Here is a 23,943-nt window from a genome sequence, read left to right on the forward strand (position 1 = left end):
TTCTGGGTAATGGGGACAGGTAATGCCATTCTGGTAGGGGGCATTGACTTTGGAGGAAGCAGATGGTAAAAAGTTATTAATAATCAGACATATTCTTGGTGTATAGAGTAAATTATTTGCCCCAGGGTGAGAGCTGAAAGGGTTAAAGCCCAGTAGTCATATCATGACATGGTCTGAGGGATCGGCAACTTGCACAACTTAGGGGAATTTTAGTATCTTAGATACAAGACAATGAAATATGAACAGAACCTCCCAGACCATTGCATGAGGGAAACTGAAAGTCAAAGATCTCTACATAACTGTGGGAGCCTCACCTAGAGACTCAGGACCTGACAGCCTTCACCTGTGAGCGTCCCTACCTCTACATAACTGTACGAGCCTCACCTGGAGACTCAGGACCCGACACCCCTCACCTGTGAGTGTCACTACCTCTACATAACTGTACGAGCCTCACCTGACAGCTCCAGGACCCGACAACCCCTCACCTGTGAGTGTCACTACCTCTACATAACTGTACGAGCCTCACCTGGAGACTCAGGACCTGACACCCCTCACCTGTGAGTGTCACTACCTCTACATAACTGTACGAGCCTCACCTGGAGACTCAGGACCTGACAGCCTTCACCTGTGAGTGTCACTACCTCTACATAACTGTACGAGCCTCACCTGACAGCTCCAGGACCCGACAACCCCTCAACTGTGAGTGTCACTACCTCTACATAACTGTACGAGCCGCACCTGGAGACTCAGGACCTGACACTGCTCACCTGTGAGTGTCACTACCTCTACATAACTGTACTAACCTCACCTGGAGACCCGGGGACCTGACACCCCTCACCTGTGAGTGTCACTACCTCTACATAACGGTACTAACCTCACCTGGAGACCCGGGGACCTGACACCCCTCACCTGTGAGTGTTACTACCTCTACATAACTGTACGAGCCTCACCTGGAGACCTGGGGACCTGACACCCCTCACCTGTGAGTGTTACTACCTCTACATAACTGTACGAGCCTCACCTGACAGCTCCAGGACCCGATAACCCCTCAACTGTGAGTGTCACTACCTCTACATAACTGTACTAACCTCACCTGGAGACCCGGGGACCTGACACCCCTCACCTGTGAGTATCACTACCTCTACATAACTGTACGAGCCGCACCTGGAGACTCAGGACCTGACACCCCTCACCTGTGAGTGTCACTACCTCTACATAACTGTACGAGCCTCACCTGGAGACCCGGGGACCTGACACCCCTCACCTGTGAGTGTCACTACCTCTACATAACTGTACGAGCCGCACCTGGAGACTCAGGACCTGACACTGCTCACCTGTGAGTGTCACTACCTCTACATAACTGTACTAACCTCACCTGGAGACCCGGGGACCTGACACCCCTCACCTGTGAGTATCACTACCTCTACATAACTGTACGAGCCGCACCTGGAGACTCAGGACCTGACACTGCTCACCTGTGAGTGTCACTACCTCTACATAACTGTACTAACCTCACCTGGAGACCTGGGGACCTGACACCCCTCACCTGTGAGTGTCACTACCTCTACATAACTGTACGAGCCTCACCTGGGGACTCGGGGACCTGCCACTGCTCACCTGTGAGTGTCACTACCTCTACATAACTGTACGAGCCTCACCTGGGGACCCGGGGACCTAACACTGCTCACCTGTAAGTATCTGTCATCTACTGAGATACGATGTGATAGTGCAGGAAGTCGATTCTACATCTGTGTGATACCATCTGATCAGAATTCAGTACAATTCATTGTATTCTGCACTGCATCTTACTGTATCAGTTTTACATGTATCTAAAGTCTCTCCTTAGCAACGCTCAAAGTGAACATTGCTAAGGAGAGTCTATTCAATTCACATTATAGACTGAGTAGATATCTTTTCCCTCCTTTCTATACAGTGTCCTATAGTGACTTATATACTGTATCCTCATCCTATACTTTATACCATCCCCCTGCATAGCACTGATCACTATCACACAGCTTCTCTCTTCATGAACGAGACACCTCCCATTATCAGGCGTGAAAGATGTTACACATACAGAAGAACCTCTTTACAGTTCTCCATGTTTGACTGCAATGTTGCTATGGAAGTTGTTTTAGAAGTTTTTTAAGTTGTTAGTTGATGACTTATCTCCTGGTCCAACACCAAAAAAAAATAATACCACACCCACTAATAAAATATGTAAACCATAGAAAATAACCAATTTTTTTCTACATGCATATATTTTTTATCATTTTTTAGTTAATCATTAAACAGCAAAATCAGAAATTAATAGAAATAAACACCAAAAATGAACAAATAAACAACCAGGCCCATGACCTTTCCACCCAGACAAAGTTACATGTGATAAGTAGTCCTGACCAGTGACCAGGATCAGTTCAATTCCTAATGTCCAAATCCCCTCCATCCACTTTTCCCCAACAAAAGGAACACCTACACCCGACACCAACCTATATACACAATATACTTCCTATATACACAATTATAGAACATTATAGAAAAACATATTTAACATATCATATATCCCTAAACTACATAAAGTTCAGGTTCAAAAGACCTAAAAACCCTCCCCCCCCCCCCCAGATCTTGACCAGATCCAGGGCCAGAGGCTTCTGGAAAAGATTAAACAGAACCCTCTTGTTGAGGAGTTTCCTCGACATGGTCCTGATCTCCCACATTCCCAGACCCCACCGGCGAATCACCTTCGGAAGCGGGATAGCATAAGCCGGAAGATGCCCATGCGGTGTACGGAGATCCTTCACTCGCCCTTCTGTCTCCCATTCCTGGAAGAAAGGCCGAAACCATCCCCTGCAGGAGTATACCCACGGAGGAGCCCATCCCCTGCAGGAGTATACCCACGGAGGAGACCTCTCTTTCCAGAGGTTTGCAACATTGATCTTATTGAAGGTATTCACTAGGAACACCACAGGGTTGACCATACACAACCCTCCTTGTCTCCTCGTGCGGTAAGTAACATCTCTGTTGATAAGGTTCAGCCTATTCCCCCATAACAGCTGGAAGAACAGACTGTACCCCCAAGTCCAGAGGGGTTCCGGCAAGATGCATAGGTTCCCAGATAAATCAGCAGTGGGAGCAGGAAGGTTTTGATCAGATTAACCCTTTCTGTGAGGGTCAAAGACCAACCCTTCCACGGGTCCACCTTCTGAGCGGAGGTCTTAAGGCTGCCGTCCCAGTTTTGCATGGGGTAATCCCCCTGGCCAAATTCGATGCCGAGAACTTTGGCAGAGTCTTGGGGCCCTGGAAGAGTGCCCGGGAGATCAAAGCCTGGATCCCCCTCTCCCAGCCACAGACTCTCACACTTATCCCGGTTGATCTTGGACCCAGAAGCCTCTGAGTAACAGTCAACCTCTGACATCACCCATTGCACCTCCCCTCCCAAGGACATGAAAACAGTCACATCACCGGAGTGGCTTCCGGTGCCGCCCGATCCATCCCGATTCCCACCAATGGCCCACGATCAACCCTCCTAAGGAATGGGTTGATCGCGAATATGTACAGTAGTGGGCTCAGAGACCCGACCTCAAAAGAGAGGCCAATCCAACCGTTCACAAGCGGGAAACTTTCTGACCCTGAAAAAAAATTTTTAGGCAATCAACAAACTCCCCCGGCAGGCCATACCTCAGAAGGACAGACCAGAGGTACTCGTGGTTAACCCGATCAAACGCTTTTGCCTGATCCAAGGACAGCAAGTACCGCTTCCAGTTACCAGCCCTGCCCTGCTCCACTGCCTCCCGGACACAAAGCACAGCACTAAATGTACTGCGGCCTGGAACAGAGCAGTGCTGGGTCCCCGAAAGGAGCCGGGGCGCAAACTGCACCAGCCGATTAAACAGCACCTTTGCCAAAACCTTTCTGTCCGTATTGAGAAGCGCTATGGGACGCCAGTTCTCAATACGAGATCGGTCCTTACCTTTTGACAGAATGATCAGGACAGACCTCCTCATTGACTTCGGCAGAGCGCCCGAGGAAAGACACTCATTGAATACCTCAGTCAAGAGGGGAACCAAGGCGTCCTTAAAGGTCTTATAAAGCTCAGATGTTAAGCGGACCTGGCGATTTCTTGAGGGTGAGCCCTTCAATCGCCAGGCTGACTTCCTCTTCCCTGATCATGTCAAAACATCAAGAGAGGGGTCTACTCCTGGCTCAGGGATAGTTTCTGCCAGGAAAGCCGACATCACATCCCGATCTAGATCCTTCCTGCCCAAGAGGTGTGAGTAGAAGGATCTGACGACCTCCAGGATCCCTGATCTGGACCTTTTCAGGGATCCCGTACTGTCAACCAGTCCTGTGACAACTTTACCATTCACTGACATCTTGCAGTTTCTGTAAGGGTCAGGCGAGCGGTATTTCCCATAATCCCTCTCAAAAACCAAAGATGCGTGTCCATTTGTACTGACACCTCTTCAACAAGGATTTCACCCTGGAGATGTCCTCACAACGACCTCCAGTCGAGACGAGATGCTCGAGTTTCCTTCTCAGGTCCTGGTACAGGCGGTACCTGTCCAGGCTCCTGAGGCTCGAGAGCTGGCGGAAGAATCTCGCCACCCTTTTCTTGAGCATCTCCCACCACTCTGACTTACTGCTACAAGGCCCAGCAATGGTACCTGGCTCTGAAGAAAGTCCTCAAAGGATTGTCTGATCTCTGCTTCTTCCAGGAGAGACAAATTGAGCTTCCAGTAGCCTCTTCCCATCCGGGGGGTCTCTGTAACATTCAGAGAAAACAAAATTAGACAGTGGTCAGAGAACTCCACCTCAACAACAGAAACTGGTGAAGAAATGGCTTCCTCCTTTAAATAAAACCTGTCTATTCTAGACCTGCAGCTACCCCTATAATAGGTGAACCCCGCGTGGCCTGGGGTGTGACGGATGTGGACATCCACCAGGCGAGCCTCACTAGCTATGCTATTAAGAGCGACGCTATCATAAGTCAGCTTGTCTCTGGAACCTCCCCTATCCTGGGACCTCGTGACAGCATTGAAGTCCCCTCCAGAGACCACCTGCCGACTTGTAAAAAGGTAGGGCTTGATCCTCATAAAGAGACACTTCCTGTCCCACTTGGACTGGGGACCATAGATATTATTTAGGCGAAGTTCTTGTCCCTTCATGAGGACATCCAGGATCAGGCACCTCCCCATTTCTAACTCAATAGCTCATCTGCATTCTACTGGTGCGGTAAAAAGGACCGCCACTCCCCTATACGGTTTAGCCGCAAGAGACCAATAGGAAGGCCCGTGTCTCCATTCCCTCTTAGCTTTAAACACGGCTGCCAAATCTGGCAGCCTGGTCTCCTGCAAAAGTAAAATGTCGGCTTCAACACGGCCGAGAAAATCAAAGGCCGCAAATCTAGCCGCATCAGACATTAGCTCTTTCATCCTCGTCTCCTGACTCCAGGTCAGTCTCCCATTCTGAGGACGAAGCATCCTCAGCGGAAGACTCAGCATCTTCTGTAAGCCCTCCCGCCTTCTCTGGAACCTCACCCTCAACCTCTGAGGCAGAGACCTTGTCAAGGGCTTGGAACCGGTTGGAAAGACCAACCAGAGGGGAATCAGTTTTACCTTCCTTAGGCTTCTGAGTCAGAGTGAGAGAAGATTGTAAATCTCCCTTCTTTTTCTTTTTCCCGTCCCGATTTTTCCTTGGCGTCTCTAATACTTTGCCATATCGCCCAAGCCAAGTCATGATGTCATAGCAAGAAACTGATTCATTACAGGTTAAAACGGTCACCTTCTTGACCTGATTTTGGCGAGACACTGCCTGAACAGCAAAGTCTCGCCAACCGGGCATGTTCTTTTTCAGGTCATAATTCCCCCAGAAGAGCTTAAGTCCCTCCGGGCGAACAAAAGTGACATCGAACTCAGATGTGCCATAAGGATGAGTCAAGGCAAAGATGTCTATCGCCCTGAAGCCCATCTCTAGGAGGAGCTCAACCATCTTAGTTCTAGGAGGACACGCATCACTGCCCCGCCACCTAAGACGGACCAAATTCCTACGGGCGCCACCTGGCCCGGCTGTCGGGAGGGACCATGCAGTCCCCCCCCCCCCTCTATTTTCCCGGAAGGCTCCAAGGCCGTGCCTCTCTATCCAGTGAGACAGATCAACCTCTCCTTTTCTCAGAGCCTCCAGAAGACGCTGCTGCAAAATATTGCCCCTAGGGCCCGAAGATGGGGAGGATGCAAAATCTCCCTCAGCAGTGACACTGGCATAGCTTCTGCCAGGAGTCGCCACCGCTAGGGGTACAACAGGACCAGATCCAACCATACCCTCACTCATAACAGCCCCCGTTATTACCTGCAAAACATCCCGCAACACCATCACCTCCCACCGTAGCAGCACCACAAGTCCCAGCAACAACTCCAGCCACACCAGTATCTCTACTCAAAACAACCTCCACAGTTACATCAACACCTCCCACCATAGCAGCACCACTAGTCCCAGCAATACCTCTCTCCATACCATGATCTCCACTCACAGTGGCCCCCCCTCTCACAGCACCACCATCACCTACATTTTCTCCCCCTGATAACGACCCTTCAGCCACAGCACCATTCACACTTGCTGGACCAGCAGTAACGACAGACGGCAGGAGAGCCTCAGCATCTTTGGCCATAGGGGCAGAGGCCACCTCCACAGAACCAAATCCCCCGGCCTGCATGTTCTGTCCAGAGGTGACCCCAACCCCAGATTGACTTTTGCCCTCTGCTTCTTCGGCGTCAGATGTCAGTTTGCGTTTAGTTGCCGTCCGTCTTTCACCAGTCTCTACAGGATGTCTCTTATCAGCATTACCAGTTCCAATATAAAAAAGAACTTTTTTATCCATGGAGTAACTGGCATCGCTGGGAGGACTGGGACCGGGACCCGGAACCAGCGCCGACACCAGGCTGCCCCCCCTCCCCCTGGGGAGCAGGCCACAGTGCCGGTGCTAGATGGAACGCCCCCCGCGGGGCGACACTCAGTGTCCGGCCTTTCAGCCGATGCTTTCTCTGCTCCATCTCCACTACTACAAGCAGAGATGGAGACTTGCGCCTCGCCACCTGGCTTTGTAATCTCCCTGCATCTTTGCACCGGGTCCACAGCAGAACTCGGGGGGTTTGGGTAGCAGGGCTTGCACAGTGAGCTGACCCTGCGCTTTGCCCGGGGGGGTGTACAGGGAGGGGGGTAAAGATGAAACGTACCTCTTCTTGCTGCTTTGGCCTGGTCTTCTTACTCTTCCTCCGGCTGCTATCCCCAGTGGCTTCCTCTGGGAGCTCATCACCAAAAGAAAAGTTCTCCATGCGTACTGGGGACTCGAGCAGCTGGATCTCTGCCATGAGCGCCCCTCCCTGGCTGCCGGTGTCACTGTCCTCCCCCGAGCGAGGTGTTACTGCTGGCTGTCCTGCAGGGGGCCCACTGCACGAGGCCTGCTGATCTTCCTGCAGGCCGCCAGGTGTGTCCTGCTGCTCGTCATCATCATCATCATCCTCCTATACCTGGCTCGCAGGCTGCAACCCTATCAGGGTTTGCTTTCTGTTATCAGCCATGTCTGCAAATCTGTCGTCATTTAATCATTTTTCTTTAAATGGACCGCCGTTTTCACAAATAAAAATCTTTCTGATAATAAGTTTCTCAATGTCTGATTTTAGTCTTTTAATCTCACCAGTTATTTCTGACCTTTGCTTCCCCATTGCTGTAATTGCCCTGGCGCGGGCACAACGCAGCTCCTCCCGGAGCCTCCTGATGGTCTTGGTCGCCTCTTCGTACTCACAGAGGTGGCTCTGGACCCGGGAGGCATAGGTGGACAAGGACTCCCGGGGCCCTTGCACCGCCCAGCCATCCCCTGCATGGTCAGCCTTACCTCTGTGAGCACTCCGCTTCATAGCTCCAGCCCCGGAAGGACCGCTCTCACCCGCACCGACATGGGCATCCAGCTTCTGGGTTCTCCGCTTCTCAGGGGGAGTAGGAGCCGCATTGCTACGACTCCCGGTGGAACGTCTCACCCCTGAGTCCTCCATAGCGCTGGCCGGTTGCTGTCCTCTCCTGCCTCCTGCCAGCCTGGCCCGGGAAGCAGGAGCCTGGGAGTCGGCTCCCTCGCTCATCCCCAGGAACCTAACTCCCTCCCTGGGAGAGGAGAGAGCAGGCCCTGGAAGGATAGATCTTCCTCCAGGAGCTCAGGAGCACAAGCACAGCAGCTGCACACACAACACACCCTCTGCTAACGAGCTCCAGAGATGCACTCACTATTCTGCTGCTGGTGCAGTCACTGTGTACATACATGACATGACTTATCCTGTATTATATCCTAGAGCTGCACTCACTATTCTGCTGTTGGAGTCACTGTGTACATACATCTAATCTTGAGTTACATTTCTTTGCAGAAATGATGTGGAAACATATATTCTCGTTTCTCTCCTTCGCCACATTTTGGCTGCTGATTGTTCATCAATGTCCGCAGGTAACGCTCACCGTTCACTGCTATAATGTGTTGTAGTCCTGAGGTAAATGTCTCATGTAAGATGATGTATTAATTTGCTCATGATAATCATACAATCAGTAGAGTGCGGTCATACCCCCTTTTTCCCAAGCACCCTATTTATAATTATCCCATCTATGATGCCCCCATCTTTGTAACCCCCTTGTTATAATTTATAATCCCCCCCACAAACACAACAACAGCAGCGGGGGCTCGGTGCACTCCACTCCAGGATGACCCTGGACATACCCCTCCCTGTCTAGGACAGTGGGCAAACCCAAAAATCCTGGACTGCCTCCAGACTCCACCAGGGTTGGCAGGTGTCCCCAGTGATTTGGTGGACTGCATAGTAAAGCACCTCTACCCCTGGACAGCTGTGACTGCTGAGATTCTCAAGCAGTGGTGGCGAACCTTGTAGAGACCGTGCACCCAAACTACAACCAAAACCTTCTTATTTATCTCAAAATGTACGCTGTAATTTATTGTCCTTGATCTGTTACCATTTTCAATAATCTTGGTGTCCTGAAGACAATACCGTGGGAAGAAGGGGAAGAAATTCAGTTTATCATCGTAGCTTTTATTCAGGGTCTCCTGAACATGAAGAATCATGGGATCTGGAGTGGGAGCTCTAAGCCCTTTTCACACCTTCTGAGTTAGTCCCAGTGAGCCAATGATGTCAAGCTCTGTCCACACCTTCACTCTTCTCTGGTAATTCCTGGGAGTCAAAGATGTCCATCTCTGTCCACACCTTCTCCCTTCTCTAATGGTTGCAGGCAGCCAAAGATGTCCATCTCTGACCACACCTTCACTTTTCTCTGGTAGTTCTAGGAAGCCAAAGATGTCCATCTCTGTCCACACCTTCACTCTTCTCTGGTAGTTCTAGGAAGCCAAAGATGTCCATCTCTGTCCACACCTTCACTCTTCTCTGGTAGTTCTAGGAAGCCAAAGATGTCCATCTCTGACCACACCTTCACTCTTCTCTGGTAGTTCTAGGAAGCCAAAGATGTCCATCTCTGTAAAACACCTTCACCCTTCTCTGGTAGTTCCAGGAAGCCAAAGATGTCCATCTCTGTCCACACCTTCACCCTTCTCTGGTAGTTCCAGGAAGCCAAAGATGTCCATCTCTGACCACACCTTCACTATTCTCTGGTAGTTCTAGGAAGCCAAAGATGTCCATCTCTGTAAAACACCTTCACCCTTCTCTGGTAGTTCCAGGAAGCTAAAGATGTCCATCTCTGTCCACACCTTCACTGTTCTCTGGTAGTTCCAGGGAGCTAAAGATGTCCAGGGCTGTCCACACCTTCACTCTTATCTGGTAGTTCCAGGAAGCCAAAGATGTCAATTTCTGTCCACATTTTCACTCTTCTCTGGTAGTTCCAGGAAGCCAAAGATGTCCAGCTTTTATTCAGGGTCTTCTTAACATTAAGAATCATGGGATCTGGAGAAGGAGCTTGGATGATAGGCCAGCACTCCACACCTTCTCCCTTCTCTGTTAGCCCCAGGGAGCCAAAGACGTCAAGCTCTGTCTATACCTTCTCGCTTCTCTGGTAGTCCCAGAGAGTCACAGATGTCCAGCTCTGTCCACACATATTCTTTTCTCTGGTGGTCCCAGGGAGCCAAAGATGTCCAGCCCTGTCCACACCTTCTCCCTCATTCTGTAGTCCCAGACAGCCAAGGATGTTTAATTATTATGTGGGCTTCCTTGGCCTACAGGAGCAGGTCTAGTCAGGTGAATTCAGTGCTGGGTGGGGTGATGGCCTGGGTGCCCACAGAGAGGATGTTGAGTTCCATCTATGGCACCTGTACCATAGGTTTTCCACAACTGTTCTCAAGTACTCTGTGGCATCAGCTAAAGCCAGCCAAACCCATGTGATCATGGCAGGTCAGGTTAGAAATGATTGGATAATCCCTGTATTTCATAGTATAACATGGCTGCCATCTACCCTGTTTCCCCAAAAATAAGACAGTGTCTTATATTAATTTTTGCTCCTAAACAGGTGCTAGGTCTTATTTTCAGGGGATGTCTTATATTTCCATGAAAAATAATTCACATTTAATGTTGGACAGAAAAATCAACTTCTCTAACATCCTTATAACTCTCCAAACTTGCGACTTGCGATTTCTATTGGAATCATTGGCCCCAATCTCTCATGTTTAGCAATAGCACTTTTCTCCAATGATCCCCTTCTTGTCAGCACTTCATGTCTGGATAACTGCTTGTATCACATTTGCAGCGCAACAGTCAGAGATTTTATCCCATGATTTCTTCCCGCATGTCACAACCTCTTGTGGTATCTAAATGATCTACTGATACTAATGTACAACATGGGGGGAGCTGCTGCAATGGCTGCCGCTAGGTCTTATTTTCGGGGGAGGCCTTATATTCCTAAGCTTGAACAAAATTCTACAAGGTCTTATTTTCAGGGGATGTCCTATTTTAGGGGAAACAGGGTATTGTCCTAGTCTAGTTATCATTGGTAAATATTCTGTATTGCTGGGATCTCCAGATGAGGGAGCATCAAGGATTTGCTTCTATATTATTCCGTCTGTCTCCCAGGTATTAGTCACTGCTTCTATGGCTGATCTCCACCTGGAGCTGATATCCAAATATAATCAGTTACAGAGTAGGGCAAGAGAATATCTGCTTGCCATCCAGTGCCAGCATTGCCCTAACCCACACTCAATGGACCTACATATACAGGACATGTCACCGGGTCATTCAGTTGAACAGAAGACCCATAGAGATGAAAGGAGTGGACAGGACTCCCAGGGAAGGTATCAGGGAAGGGGCCCAGGGAATGGGTCAAGCAAAAGGTCCGTAGAAGGTCGAAGGGTCCCCAGATTAGGTTGGTATTCCAATGATCAGACCAAGACTAATCAGACAGGTCAGTCCAATATGCGGAAGCTTTACTTCCTTACCATAAAAGTGTATTATAAAATACTGCGCCAAGATCTGTAACTCACAACAATAGTCCCGTATATTAGTCACCAGCTTTAATAGTGAGTGATAGAGAACAGGTTCTGCAGACTCCTGGATCAAATGTCACAAAGTGTCACCGCTCCCCCGGCATCACGCACCTGGTATGTGTGAGTCAGGGCATGTGGGCAGGAAGAGAATGAGATTACTGCCCCGATCTGGAGGGACACATGGGGGACATGTCTGAGGAAAGGAAGATGGGGTCAAGAGAAAGCTCCCCAGAAAGTCCAAGGGGGGATCAAAGGCAGCGAAAAGGTCCAATTAGGTCCCAGGAAGAAGGTTTTAAGGTAACCAAAAGAGAGGGCACAAGGGTGGTACTAAGGGTCCCGCGGCCGCATTTTCGTTGGGTTTCCTGCCTTTTCGGAGATCGCGCCGGGGATTGTGTCACACGCGATCGGATCGTGTCGCAATTGCGCCAGCTTTCATGCAACACAAATAGGGGGGCGGGCTTTTGGATAATCCGACGGATTCTGACAACGTGCAGGATTTAATATTTAAAATTGTGTCACAAGCCAAGCACTTACATGCACCGGGAAGAAGAAAGTGAACTCCAGGGACCTGAGCGGGAAAGCGACACCTGCAGGATATCGGGTGCATGCTTGTAGTGAATTGTGGCAGACTTCATCCTTGTCTGACTTTCTGGATTGGGGATCACGCAGGGACCGGGGAAGTAAATGTGCCCCAACGTCTTCATTCTTGTACAATGGACCCTAGGATGGGATATGGATGCTCAGCATTGGATTGTGACAGGTTCACATCTTGAATCATCCTTCTGCCTTTAAGCACAAATACTAAAAGCAGAAAAAATATTTCATAAATCAACCCTAAAATATAAAGAGAGAGGGAGATCTTCATAGAAAGCAAAAATTCCCTGGTTGTAGGGATGTCACATAACATATACGAAGCCATACTCACCCTCCGCGCTGGTCTATTCCACAACAGATTCTCCTGTTCAACTCATTGACCCAGTAGTGCAAGGTTATGTCTTCACTACTACCCTGGCCAATCATGGACCCTGATCCTGTATTTTTGGGACTATTCCATGCTCGTTAAGACAGCTCTTCCCCTTTCACTTTAATAAGGCTCAACTGCCAAAGGCCTCATGATGAATGGACCTGACATGACCAGTTTGTGACATGGAAGCCACAACCTCCTCCAGTGGTGGATCGGCAGTGGTCCCATGTGATGGAACAACACTAACATCATATTGATATTTGTGAAACGTGGACAACCCTTTAAAATAATTACAAAGAGTAGAAGACAATGATCCATTACCCTGATACCCATAAAAGACTGACCCAACCAACCCAGCACTAGTCGTTATTGGCAGCAGACAAGACTTTAAAAAAACAGCAGACAAGACTTTAAAAAAAAACTTCTTGAATTTTTGTAAATGCACACAACAAACTACAGTGATTTCAGACATCCAGGTATCCCTTTTGACCAGATCCTTCTAGGATTTCTAAAAATAATTTGTAGATGGGACAACATTGATGTGTGCCCTGCTCTATCCCACACCACAATGAATGAACCCAGTGAACCCACTCTAAATGAGTGTTGGACTGAAGTTCTTAGGGCAGATACAAATAATCTTGATAGACCAACCCCCTGAGAACACACCAAATTGGGTTGTCTTCTGCTGTATTTCTGGAAGCCAGTATTAGTTTAGCGCCTAGGACCACCACAGGTTCCCCTGGTCTTCTAGTGGGCCATTTCAACCCCGCTCTCGCTTGTTGAGTACAACTACTAATTCATCCCATAGATCCCTCCCTAAAAGCTAACTTAATTTTGACCGATGAGTTTTTCCAATACAATGTCACATCAAGATTGGATAATGCCCAACTGAATCAAAAGAATCTTTCTATTTATCCTGTTTTTGGCTTACTGCATCAATAGCCGATCATCCCATGGGCTGCATCAAGAGGAGGCCTCTCAAGAACCTCAATTGTCCCAGGTGCTTTATTGACAGAAGTCTCTTCAGTTGCCTCCATGAACTATTCTCCTATAAGTGGAGCATACAATTGTTTTGCCTTTGGAGCACAACTATAAGGAAAGAAAAGAATCTAATCTCCATATCTTGGAGTGGGTTCTTCATTGTAGACCAAACTTAGGGATGGACAGAAGTAGACTCCTTAAATCAAGCATTATTTAAACAAGGGCAGTAATTATTCAGACAATGCACCAAGATAGCGAAGGACCAAGAGATGTTCTCCTCAGCGGCAGCAGAGATGGGCGTGAAGACCATTGTGGTTTTATATGCTATTTGCACAAGGTTGATGAATAAAATCATAAATACTGGGGCAAATTTACTTTCCTGGTCCAGTCACGATCCCAGGCACGATCCCCGGCGCGATTCATGAAGCTTGTGCGCCCGAGTTCCTGTATCAGTCTCTTCCCCGTTGATGTCCGCCGGAGTTCACCATCTTCTTCCCGGTGCTTGTTAGTGTGTGTCTTGCGACACAATTTGAAATGTTAAAAACCACACGTAGTCCGAATCAGTTGGGTTGTCCGACAGCCACGCCCCTGATTTGTGTCGCATGCAAGCCGGCGCCGATGCGCAAAAAATCTGATCGTGTGCGATGCAATCCCCTGTTAAATGCGCCGCAAAAAATGCGGAAATCGTCGGGAAACCCGATGAAAATGCGTATCCATAGTAAATGAGCCCCACTGTGTTACAAATAGGTGGTATAAAAGGCAATGACTATAGGGCATACCGGACGCCATTAGGGCAAAAATTCATATAACATACAGAAGTTTTCAGAAGAAGATGCACGTGATGCCTGACTATGGGTGACATGGCAAAATACAACCTTAGTCTTCTTCAACAAGAGCAACTTCCTAGAAAGTCCGAGAGATGTTACGGTTGTAGGCATTTTATCACAACCCAATCCAGAGTCAGTGTAATAGGATGGTATCTGACTTACCTCTGTGATCACCCATAGTATCCATCAAAGCCATCCATGTCACACTGTACGTAATCATGTACAAGCCTCTCAGTGGCCTATGTTACCTTATGAGGGCACAAAAGTGCAAAAATCTAGATGAAACCAGTTTGTGCTGCATGAGAGGACATAGGGATGGGTCATAACTCTGGAGCCACCATGATGACACTTACTCCACACAATCACATGATTATCGTTTGGGGTCCACAGTAAGAAAAATATACATCATGCTGAAATGGCCTCAAAGAACTCATGTATGAGTGGAGCAGTGGTGGAGCATGTGTGCTGCCCATGTCATGTAGGTGGTGGAGCATGTGTGCTGCCCATGTCATGTAGGTGGTGGAGCATGTGTGCTGCCCATGTCATGTAGGTGGTGGAGCATGTGTGCTGCCCATGTCATGTAGGTGGTGGAGCATGTGTGCTGCCCATGTCATGTAGGTGGTGGAGCTTTGTCTTTGGCAGACCCATTAGAGTAATTGGGCTCTTACAAGACCACCAGTCTATTCCTCACAGGGGAAATACAGGTCCCTTGTATCCGATGATCGATGGGGCCACAGTGGTCCTGAAATAGGGGTCTTGGCTTCCCTTGTATGAGCATAGCAGTGGTCTATCATGTGAGGTGTCCTGAAGATGGTGGACCCATGGAAATGAATGGAGCAGTAGCAGTCATGCTGAAGCACAGGACCCTGGTTTCCAGTGATTAGAGGGGTTCCCCTATTGGTCATGCTTGTCCCTTACGGTGGGGGAGCACATGCTGTATACACATGGGTGTGAGAGGACACAGCATTACTACACTTCCATAGCTGCGTGTGTCTACACTAAACATCAGCGGTAAACTCTCCATTGTTGTCAGACTCTTCACATCTATGGAAACAGAACGGCTGAGAAATGATGGTTCCCTTGTTGTGTGGTGACCGGAGGCGGCGGTGACTCACCTGTGTATTGTCAGGGATTTATTATGGTGACTAATGGATCCAGGAAATCATTTACTGCGTGGAGGCTCGGCCACATCCCAAACCCATCACATAATGTCACGGATTATAATGTAATATCATGTCATATAATGTAGGGCTACACAGCAGGACATAGAGGAGGACCGGGGGCACTGGTTATAACAGGAATCAGGACCCCAGCACCCGGTAACAATCACAATCTGATGTTATTATGAACCAGCAACAAAGTTCACAATTGGGAATTTTCAGACAAAATGAATATTCACACAACTTCCTGATGCGAATGGAGCTTGACCTACCCTGTATCTGATAATAGCAGATACTTCCTGATTACACAGCGAGCTGCCATGTCCTGTGTGTCCTGAGACCTTTCTATCATAGCCAGCAGTGGTCAGGGGTCAGCATGGGCGCTCTGACCCCTCTGTGACTACACCCCCCATACACAGCGAGCTGCCATGTCCTGTGTGTCCTGAGACCTTTCTATCATAGCCAGCAGTGGTCAGGGGTCAGCATGGGCGCTCTGACCCCTCTGTGACTACACCCCCCATACACAGCGAGCTGCCATGTCCTGTGTGTCCTGACACCTTTCTATCATAGCCAGCAGTGGTCAGGGGTCAGCATGGGCGCTCTGACCCCTCTGTGACTACACCCCCCATACACAGCGAGCTGCCATGTCCTGTGTGTCCTGACACCTTTCTATCATAGCCAGCAGTGGTCAGGGGTCAGCATGGGCGCTCTGACCCCTCTGTGACTACACCCCCATACACAGTGAGCTGCCATGTCCTGTGTCCTGACACCTTTCTATCATAGCCAGCAGTGGTCAGGGGTCAGCATGGGTGCTCTGGCCCCTCTGTGACTACATCCCCCATACACAGCGAGCTGCCATGTCCTGTGTCCTGACACCTTTCTATCATAGCCAGCAGTGGTCAGGGGTCAGCATGGGCGCTCTGACCCCTCTGTGACTACACCCCCATACACAGTGAGCTGCCATGTCCTGTGTCCTGACACCTTTCTATCATAGCCAGCAGTGGTCAGGGGTCAGCATGGGCGCTCTGGCCCCTCTGTGACTACACCCCCATACACAGCGAGCGACCATGTCCTGTGTGTCCTGACACCTTTCTATCATAGCCAGCAGTCGTCAGGGGTCAGCATGGGCGCTCTGACCCCTCTGTGACTACACCCCCAATACACAGCGAGCGAACATGTCCTGTGTGTCCTGACACCTTTCTATCATAGCCAGCAGTGGTCAGGGGTCAGCATGGGCGCTCTGACCCCTCTGTGACTACACCCCCCATACACAGCAAGCTGCCATGTTCTGTGTGTCCTGACACCTTTCTATCATAGCCAGCAGTCGTCAGGGGTCAGCAAAGGCGCTCTGACCCCTCTGTGACTACACCCCCCATACACAGCGAGCTGCCATGTCCTGTGTCCTGAGACCTTTCTATCATAGCCAGCAGTGGTCAGGGGTCAGCATGGGCGCTCTGCCCCTCTGTGACTACACCCCCATACACAGCGAGCTGCCATGTCCTGTGTGTCCTGACACCTTTCTATCATAGCCAGAAGTTGTCAGGGGTCAGCATGGGCGCTCTGACCCCTCTGTGACTACACCCCCCATACACAGCGAGCTGCCATGTCCTGTGTGTCCTGACACCTATCTATCATAGCCAGCAGTGGTCAGGGGTCAGCATGGGCGCTCTGACCTCTCTGTGACTACACCCCCATACACAGCGAGCTGCCATGTCCTGTGTGTCCTGACACCTTTCTATCATAGCCAGCAGTCGTCAGGGGTCAGCATGGGCGCTCTGACCCCTCTGTGACAACACCCCCCATACACAGCGAGCTGCCATGTCCTGTGTGTCCTGACACCTTTGTATCATAGCCAGCAGTGGTCAGGGGTCAGCTTGGGCGCTCTGACCCCTCTGTGACTACACTCCCCATACACAGGGAGCTGCCATGTCCTGTGTGTCCTGACACCTTTCTATCATAGCTAGCAGTGGTCAGGGGTCAGCATGGGTGCTCTGACCCCTCTGTGACTACACCCCCCATACACAGCGAGCTGCCATGTCCTGTGAGTCCTGACACCTTTCTATCATAGCCAGCAGTGGTCAGGGGTCAGCATAGGCGCTCTGACCCCTCTGTGACTCTACCCCCAATACACAGAGAGCTGCCATGTCCTGTGTGTCCTGACACCTTTCTATCATAGCCAGCAGTGGTCAGGGGTCAGCATGGGCGCTCTGACCCCTCTGTGACTACACCCCCCACACACAGCGAGCTGCCATGTCCTGTGTGTCCTGTCACCTTTCTATCATAGCCAGCAGTGGTCAAGGGTCAGCATGGGCGCTCTGACCCCTCTGTGACTACACTCCCCATACACAGGGAGCTGCCATGTCCTGTGTGTGCTGACACCTTTCCATCATAGCCAGCAGTGGTCAGGGGTCAGCATGGGCGCTCTGACCCCTCTGTGACTACACCCCCCATACACAGCGAGCTGCCATGTCCTGTGTGTCCTGACACCTTTCTATCATAGCCAGCAGTGGTCAGGGGTCAGCATGGGCGCTCTGACCCCTCTGTGACTAAACCCCCCATACACAGCGAGCTGCCATGTCCTGTGTGTCCTGACACCTTTCTATCATAGCCAGCAGTGGTCAGGGGTCAGCATGGGCGCTCTGACCCCTCTGTGACTACACCCCCATACACAGTGAGCTGCCATGTCCTGTGTCCTGACACCTTTCTATCATAGCCAGCAGTGGTCAGGGGTCAGCATGGGTTCTCTGGCCCCTCTGTAACTACATCCCCCATACACAGTGAGCTGCCATGTCCTGTGTCCTGACACCTTTCTATCATAGCCAGCAGTGGTCAGGGGTCAGCATGGGCGCTCTGACCCCTCTGTGACTACACCCCCATACACAGTGAGCTGCCATGTCCTGTGTCCTGACACCTTTCTATCATAGCCAGCAGTGGTCAGGGGTCAGCATGGGCGCTCTGGCCCCTCTGTGACTACACCCCCATACACAGCGAGCGACCATGTCCTGTGTGTCCTGACACCTTTCTATCATAGCCAGCAGTCGTCAGGGGTCAGCATGGGCGCTCTGACCCCTCTGTGACTACACCCCCATACACAGCGAGCGAACATGTCCTGTGTGTCCTGACACCTTTCTATCATAGCCAGCAGTGGTCAGGGGTCAGCATGGGCGCTCTGACCCCTCTGTGACTACACCCCCATACACAGCGAGCGACCATGTCCTGTGTGTCCTGACACCTTTCTATCATAGCCAGCAGTGGTCAGGGGTCAGCATGGGCGCTCTGACCCCTCTGTGACTACACTCCCCATTCACAGCGAGCTGCCATGTCCTGTGTGTCCGGACACCTTTATATCATAGCCAGCAGTGGTCAGGGGTCAGCATGGGCGCTCTGACCCCTCTGTGACTACACCCCCCATACACAGCGAGCTGCCATGTCCTGTGTGTCCTGACACCTTTCTATCATAGCCAGCAGTGGTCAGGGGTCAGCATGGGTGCTCTCACCCCTCTGTGACTACACCCCCCATACACAGCAAGCTGCCATGTACTGTGTGTCCTGACACCTTTCTATCATAGCCAGCAGTCGTCAGGAGTCAGCAAAGGCGCTCTGACCCCTCTGTGACTACACCCCCCATACACAGCGAGCTGCCATGTCCTGTGTCCTGAAACCTTTCTATCATAGCCAGCAGTGGTCAGGGGTCAGCATGGGCGCTCTGCCCCTCTGTGACTACACCCCCATACACAGCGAGCTGCCATGTCCTGTGTGTCCTGACACCTTTCTATCATAGCCAGCAGTGGTCAGGGGTCAGCATGGGTGCTATGACCCCTCTGTGACTACTCCCCCCAGACACAGCGAGCTGCCATGTCCTGTGTGTCCTGACACCTTTCTATCATAGCCAGAAATTGTCAGGGGTCAGCATGGGCACTCTGACCCCTCTGTGACTACACCCCCCATACACAGCGAGCTGCCATGTCCTGTGTGTCCTGACACCTATCTATCATAGCCAGCAGTGGTCAGGGGTCAGCATGGGCGCTCTGACCTCTCTGTGACTACACCCCCATACACAGCGAGCTGCCATGTCCTGTGTGTCCTGACACCTTTCTATCATAGCCAGCAGTCGTCAGGGGTCAGCATGGGTGCTCTGACCCCTCTGTGACAACACCCCCATACACAGCGAGCTGCCATGTCCTGTGTGTCCTGACACCTTTGTATCATAGCCAGCAGTGGTCAGGGGTCAGCATGGGCGCTCTGACCCCTCTGTGACTACACCCCCCACACACAGCGAGCTGCCATGTCCTGTGTGTCCTGTCACCTTTCTATCATAGCCAGCAGTGGTCAGGGGTCAGCTTGGGCGCTCTGACCCCTCTGTGACTACACTCCCCATACACAGGGAGCTGCCATGTCCTGTGTGTCCTGACACCTTTCTATCATAGCTAGCAGTGGTCAGGGGTCAGCATGGGTGCTCTGACCCCTCTGTGACTACACCCCCCATACACAGCGAGCTGCCATGTCCTGTGTGTCCTGACACCTTTCTATCATAGCCAGCAGTGGTCAGGGGTCAGCATAGGCGCTCTGACCCCTCTGTGACTACACCCCCATACACAGCGAGCGACCATGTCCTGTGTGTCCTGACACCTTTCTATCATAGCCAGCAGTGGTCAGGGGTCAGCATGGGCGCTCTGACCCCTCTGTGACTACACTCCCCATACACAGCGAGCTGCCATGTCCTGTGTGTCCGGACACCTTTATATCATAGCCAGCAGTGGTCAGGGGTCAGCATGGGTGCTCTGACCCCTCTGTGACTACACCCCCATACACAGCGAGCTGCCATGTCCTGTGTGTCCTGACACCTTTCTATCATAGCCAGCAGTGGTCAGGGGTCAGCATGGGTGCTCTGACCCCTCCATGACTACATCCCCATACACAGCGAGCTGCCATGTCCAGTGTGTCCTGACACCTTTCTATCATAGCCAGCAGTGGTCAGGAGTCAGCATGGGCGCTCTGACCCCTCTGTGACTACACCCCCCATACACAGCGAGCTGCCATGTCCTGTGTCCTGAGACCTTTCTATCATAGCCAGCAGTGGTCAGGGGTCAGCATGGGTGCTCTGACCCCTCCATGACTACATCCCCATACACAGCGAGCTGCCATGTCCTGTGTGTCCTGACACCTATCTATCATAGCCAGCAGTGGTCAGGGGTCAGCATGGGCGCTCTGACCCCTCTGTGACAACACCCCCATACACAGCGAGCTGCCATGTCCTGTGTGTCCTGACACCTTTGTATCATAGCCAGCAGTGGTCAGGGGTCAGCATGGGCGCTCTGACCCCTCTGTGACTACACCCCCCATACACAGCGAGCTGCCATGTCCTGTGTGTCCTGACACCTTTCTATCATAGCCAGCAGTGGTCAGGGGTCAGCATAGGCGCTCTGACCCCTCTGTGACTCTACCCCCAATACACAGCGAGCTGCCATGTCCTGTGTGTCCTGACACCTTTCTATCATAGCCAGCAGTGGTCAGGGGTCAGCATGGGCGCTCTGACCCCTCTGTGACTACACTCCCCATACACAGGGAGCTGCCATGTCCTGTGTGTCCTGACACCTTTCTATCATAGCCAGCAGTGGTCAGGGGTCAGCATAGGCGCTCTGACCCCTCTGTGACTATACCCCCAATACACAGCGAGCTGCCATGTCCTGTGTGTCCTGACACCTTTCTATCATAGCCAGTAGTGGTCAGGGGTCAGCATAGGCGCTCTGACCCCTCTGTGACTCTACCCCCAATACACAGCGAGCTGCCATGTCCTGTGTGTCCTGACACCTTTCTATCATAGCCAGCAGTGGTCAGGGGTCAGCATGGGCGCTCTGACCCCTCTGTGACTACACCCCCCACACACAGCGAGCTGCCATGTCCTGTGTGTCCTGTCACCTTTCTATCATAGCCAGCAGTGGTCAGGGGTCAGCATGGGCGCTCTGACCCCTCTGTGACTACACTCCCCATACACAGGGAGCTGCCATGTCCTGTGTGTCCTGACACCTTTCTATCATAGCCAGCAGTGGTCAGGGGTCAGCATGGGCGCTCTGACCCCTCTGTGACTACACCCCCCATACACAGCGAGCTGCCATGTCCTGTGTGTCCTGACACCTTTCTATCATAGCCAGCAGTGGTCAGGGGTCAGCATGGGCGCTCTGACCCCTCTGTGACTACACCCCCCATACACAGCGAGCTGCCATGTACTGTGTGTCCTGACACCTTTCTATCATAGCCAGCAGTGGTCAGGGGTCAGCATGGGCGCTCTGACCCCTCTGTGACTACACCCCCCATACACAGCGAGCTGCCATGTCCTGTGTGTCCTGACACCTTTCTATCATAGCCAGCAGTGGTCAGGGGTCAGCATAGGCGCTCTGACCCCTCTGTGACTACACCCCCATACACAGCGAGCGACCATGTCCTGTGTGTCCTGACACCTTTCTATCATAGCCAGCAGTGGTCAGGGGTCAGCATGGGCGCTCTGACCCCTCTGTGACTACACTCCCCATACACAGCGAGCTGCCATGTCCTGTGTGTCCGGACACCTTTATATCATAGCCAGCAGTGGTCAGGGGTCAGCATGGGTGCTCTGACCCCTCTGTGACTACACCCCCATACACAGCGAGCTGCCATGTCCTGTGTGTCCTGACACCTTTCTATCATAGCCAGCAGTGGTCAGGGGTCAGCATGGGTGCTCTGACCCCTCCATGACTACATCCCCATACACAGCGAGCTGCCATGTCCAGTGTGTCCTGACACCTTTCTATCATAGCCAGCAGTGGTCAGGAGTCAGCATGGGCGCTCTGACCCCTCTGTGACTACACCCCCCATACACAGCGAGCTGCCATGTCCTGTGTCCTGAGACCTTTCTATCATAGCCAGCAGTGGTCAGGGGTCAGCATGGGTGCTCTGACCCCTCCATGACTACATCCCCATACACAGCGAGCTGCCATGTCCTGTGTGTCCTGACACCTATCTATCATAGCCAGCAGTGGTCAGGGGTCAGCATGGGCGCTCTGACCCCTCTGTGACAACACCCCCATACACAGCGAGCTGCCATGTCCTGTGTGTCCTGACACCTTTGTATCATAGCCAGCAGTGGTCAGGGGTCAGCATGGGCGCTCTGACCCCTCTGTGACTACACCCCCCATACACAGCGAGCTGCCATGTCCTGTGTGTCCTGACACCTTTCTATCATAGCCAGCAGTGGTCAGGGGTCAGCATAGGCGCTCTGACCCCTCTGTGACTCTACCCCCAATACACAGCGAGCTGCCATGTCCTGTGTGTCCTGACACCTTTCTATCATAGCCAGCAGTGGTCAGGGGTCAGCATGGGCGCTCTGACCCCTCTGTGACTACACTCCCCATACACAGGGAGCTGCCATGTCCTGTGTGTCCTGACACCTTTCTATCATAGCCAGCAGTGGTCAGGGGTCAGCATAGGCGCTCTGACCCCTCTGTGACTATACCCCCAATACACAGCGAGCTGCCATGTCCTGTGTGTCCTGACACCTTTCTATCATAGCCAGTAGTGGTCAGGGGTCAGCATAGGCGCTCTGACCCCTCTGTGACTCTACCCCCAATACACAGCGAGCTGCCATGTCCTGTGTGTCCTGACACCTTTCTATCATAGCCAGCAGTGGTCAGGGGTCAGCATGGGCGCTCTGACCCCTCTGTGACTACACCCCCCACACACAGCGAGCTGCCATGTCCTGTGTGTCCTGTCACCTTTCTATCATAGCCAGCAGTGGTCAGGGGTCAGCATGGGCGCTCTGACCCCTCTGTGACTACACTCCCCATACACAGGGAGCTGCCATGTCCTGTGTGTCCTGACACCTTTCTATCATAGCCAGCAGTGGTCAGGGGTCAGCATGGGCGCTCTGACCCCTCTGTGACTACACCCCCCATACACAGCGAGCTGCCATGTCCTGTGTGTCCTGACACCTTTCTATCATAGCCAGCAGTGGTCAGGGGTCAGCATGGGCGCTCTGACCCCTCTGTGACTACACCCCCCATACACAGCGAGCTGCCATGTACTGTGTGTCCTGACACCTTTCTATCATAGCCAGCAGTGGTCAGGGGTCAGCATGGGCGCTCTGACCCCTCTGTGACTACACCCCCCATACACAGCGAGCTGCCATGTCCTGTGTGTCCTGACACCTTTCTATCATAGCCAGCAGTGGTCAGGAGTCAGCATGGGCGCTCTGACCCCTCTGTGACTACACTCCCCATACACAGGGAGCTGCCATGTCCTGTGTGTCCTGACACCTTTCTATCATAGCCAGCTGTGGTCAGGGGTCAGCATGGGTGCTCTGACCCCTCCATGACTACATCCCCATACACAGCGAGCTGCCATGTCCAGTGTGTCCTGTCACCTTTCTATCATAGCCAGCAGTGGTCAGGGGTCAGCATGGGCGCTCTGACCCCTCTGTGACTACACTCCCCATACACAGGGAGCTGCCATGTCCTGTGTGTCCTGACACCTTTCTATCATAGCCAGCAGTGGTCAGGGGTCAGCATGGGC

The 23,943-nt window shown here is 51.7% G+C and overlaps 1 protein-coding gene across 4 annotated transcripts in view; it reads left to right on the top strand.

Annotated features, from left to right (window-relative positions):
- Positions 1–284: 284 nt before the first annotated feature.
- LOC140117161 (uncharacterized) overlaps positions 285–23,943 on the top strand; it is a 55,259-nt gene continuing 31,600 nt past the window's right edge. The window contains exons 1-3 of one of the 4 annotated variants that reach the window (XM_072133641.1): positions 300–393; positions 465–487; positions 8,406–8,482. In XM_072133641.1, the coding sequence (XP_071989742.1) occupies positions 8,408–8,482 (75 nt within the window). In that variant the 5' untranslated portion in view covers positions 300–393; positions 465–487; positions 8,406–8,407. Of the gene's footprint in view, positions 488–518; positions 1,691–8,405; positions 8,483–23,943 lie in introns of those variants that run through there. The other 3 variants (XM_072133643.1, XM_072133644.1, XM_072133642.1) reach the window with 3 other exon arrangements.

The sequence above is a fragment of the Engystomops pustulosus genome, chromosome 2 (genome assembly GCF_040894005.1).
Source record: "Engystomops pustulosus chromosome 2, aEngPut4.maternal, whole genome shotgun sequence".
In the NCBI taxonomy this organism is placed as follows: Eukaryota; Metazoa; Chordata; class Amphibia; order Anura; family Leptodactylidae; genus Engystomops; species Engystomops pustulosus.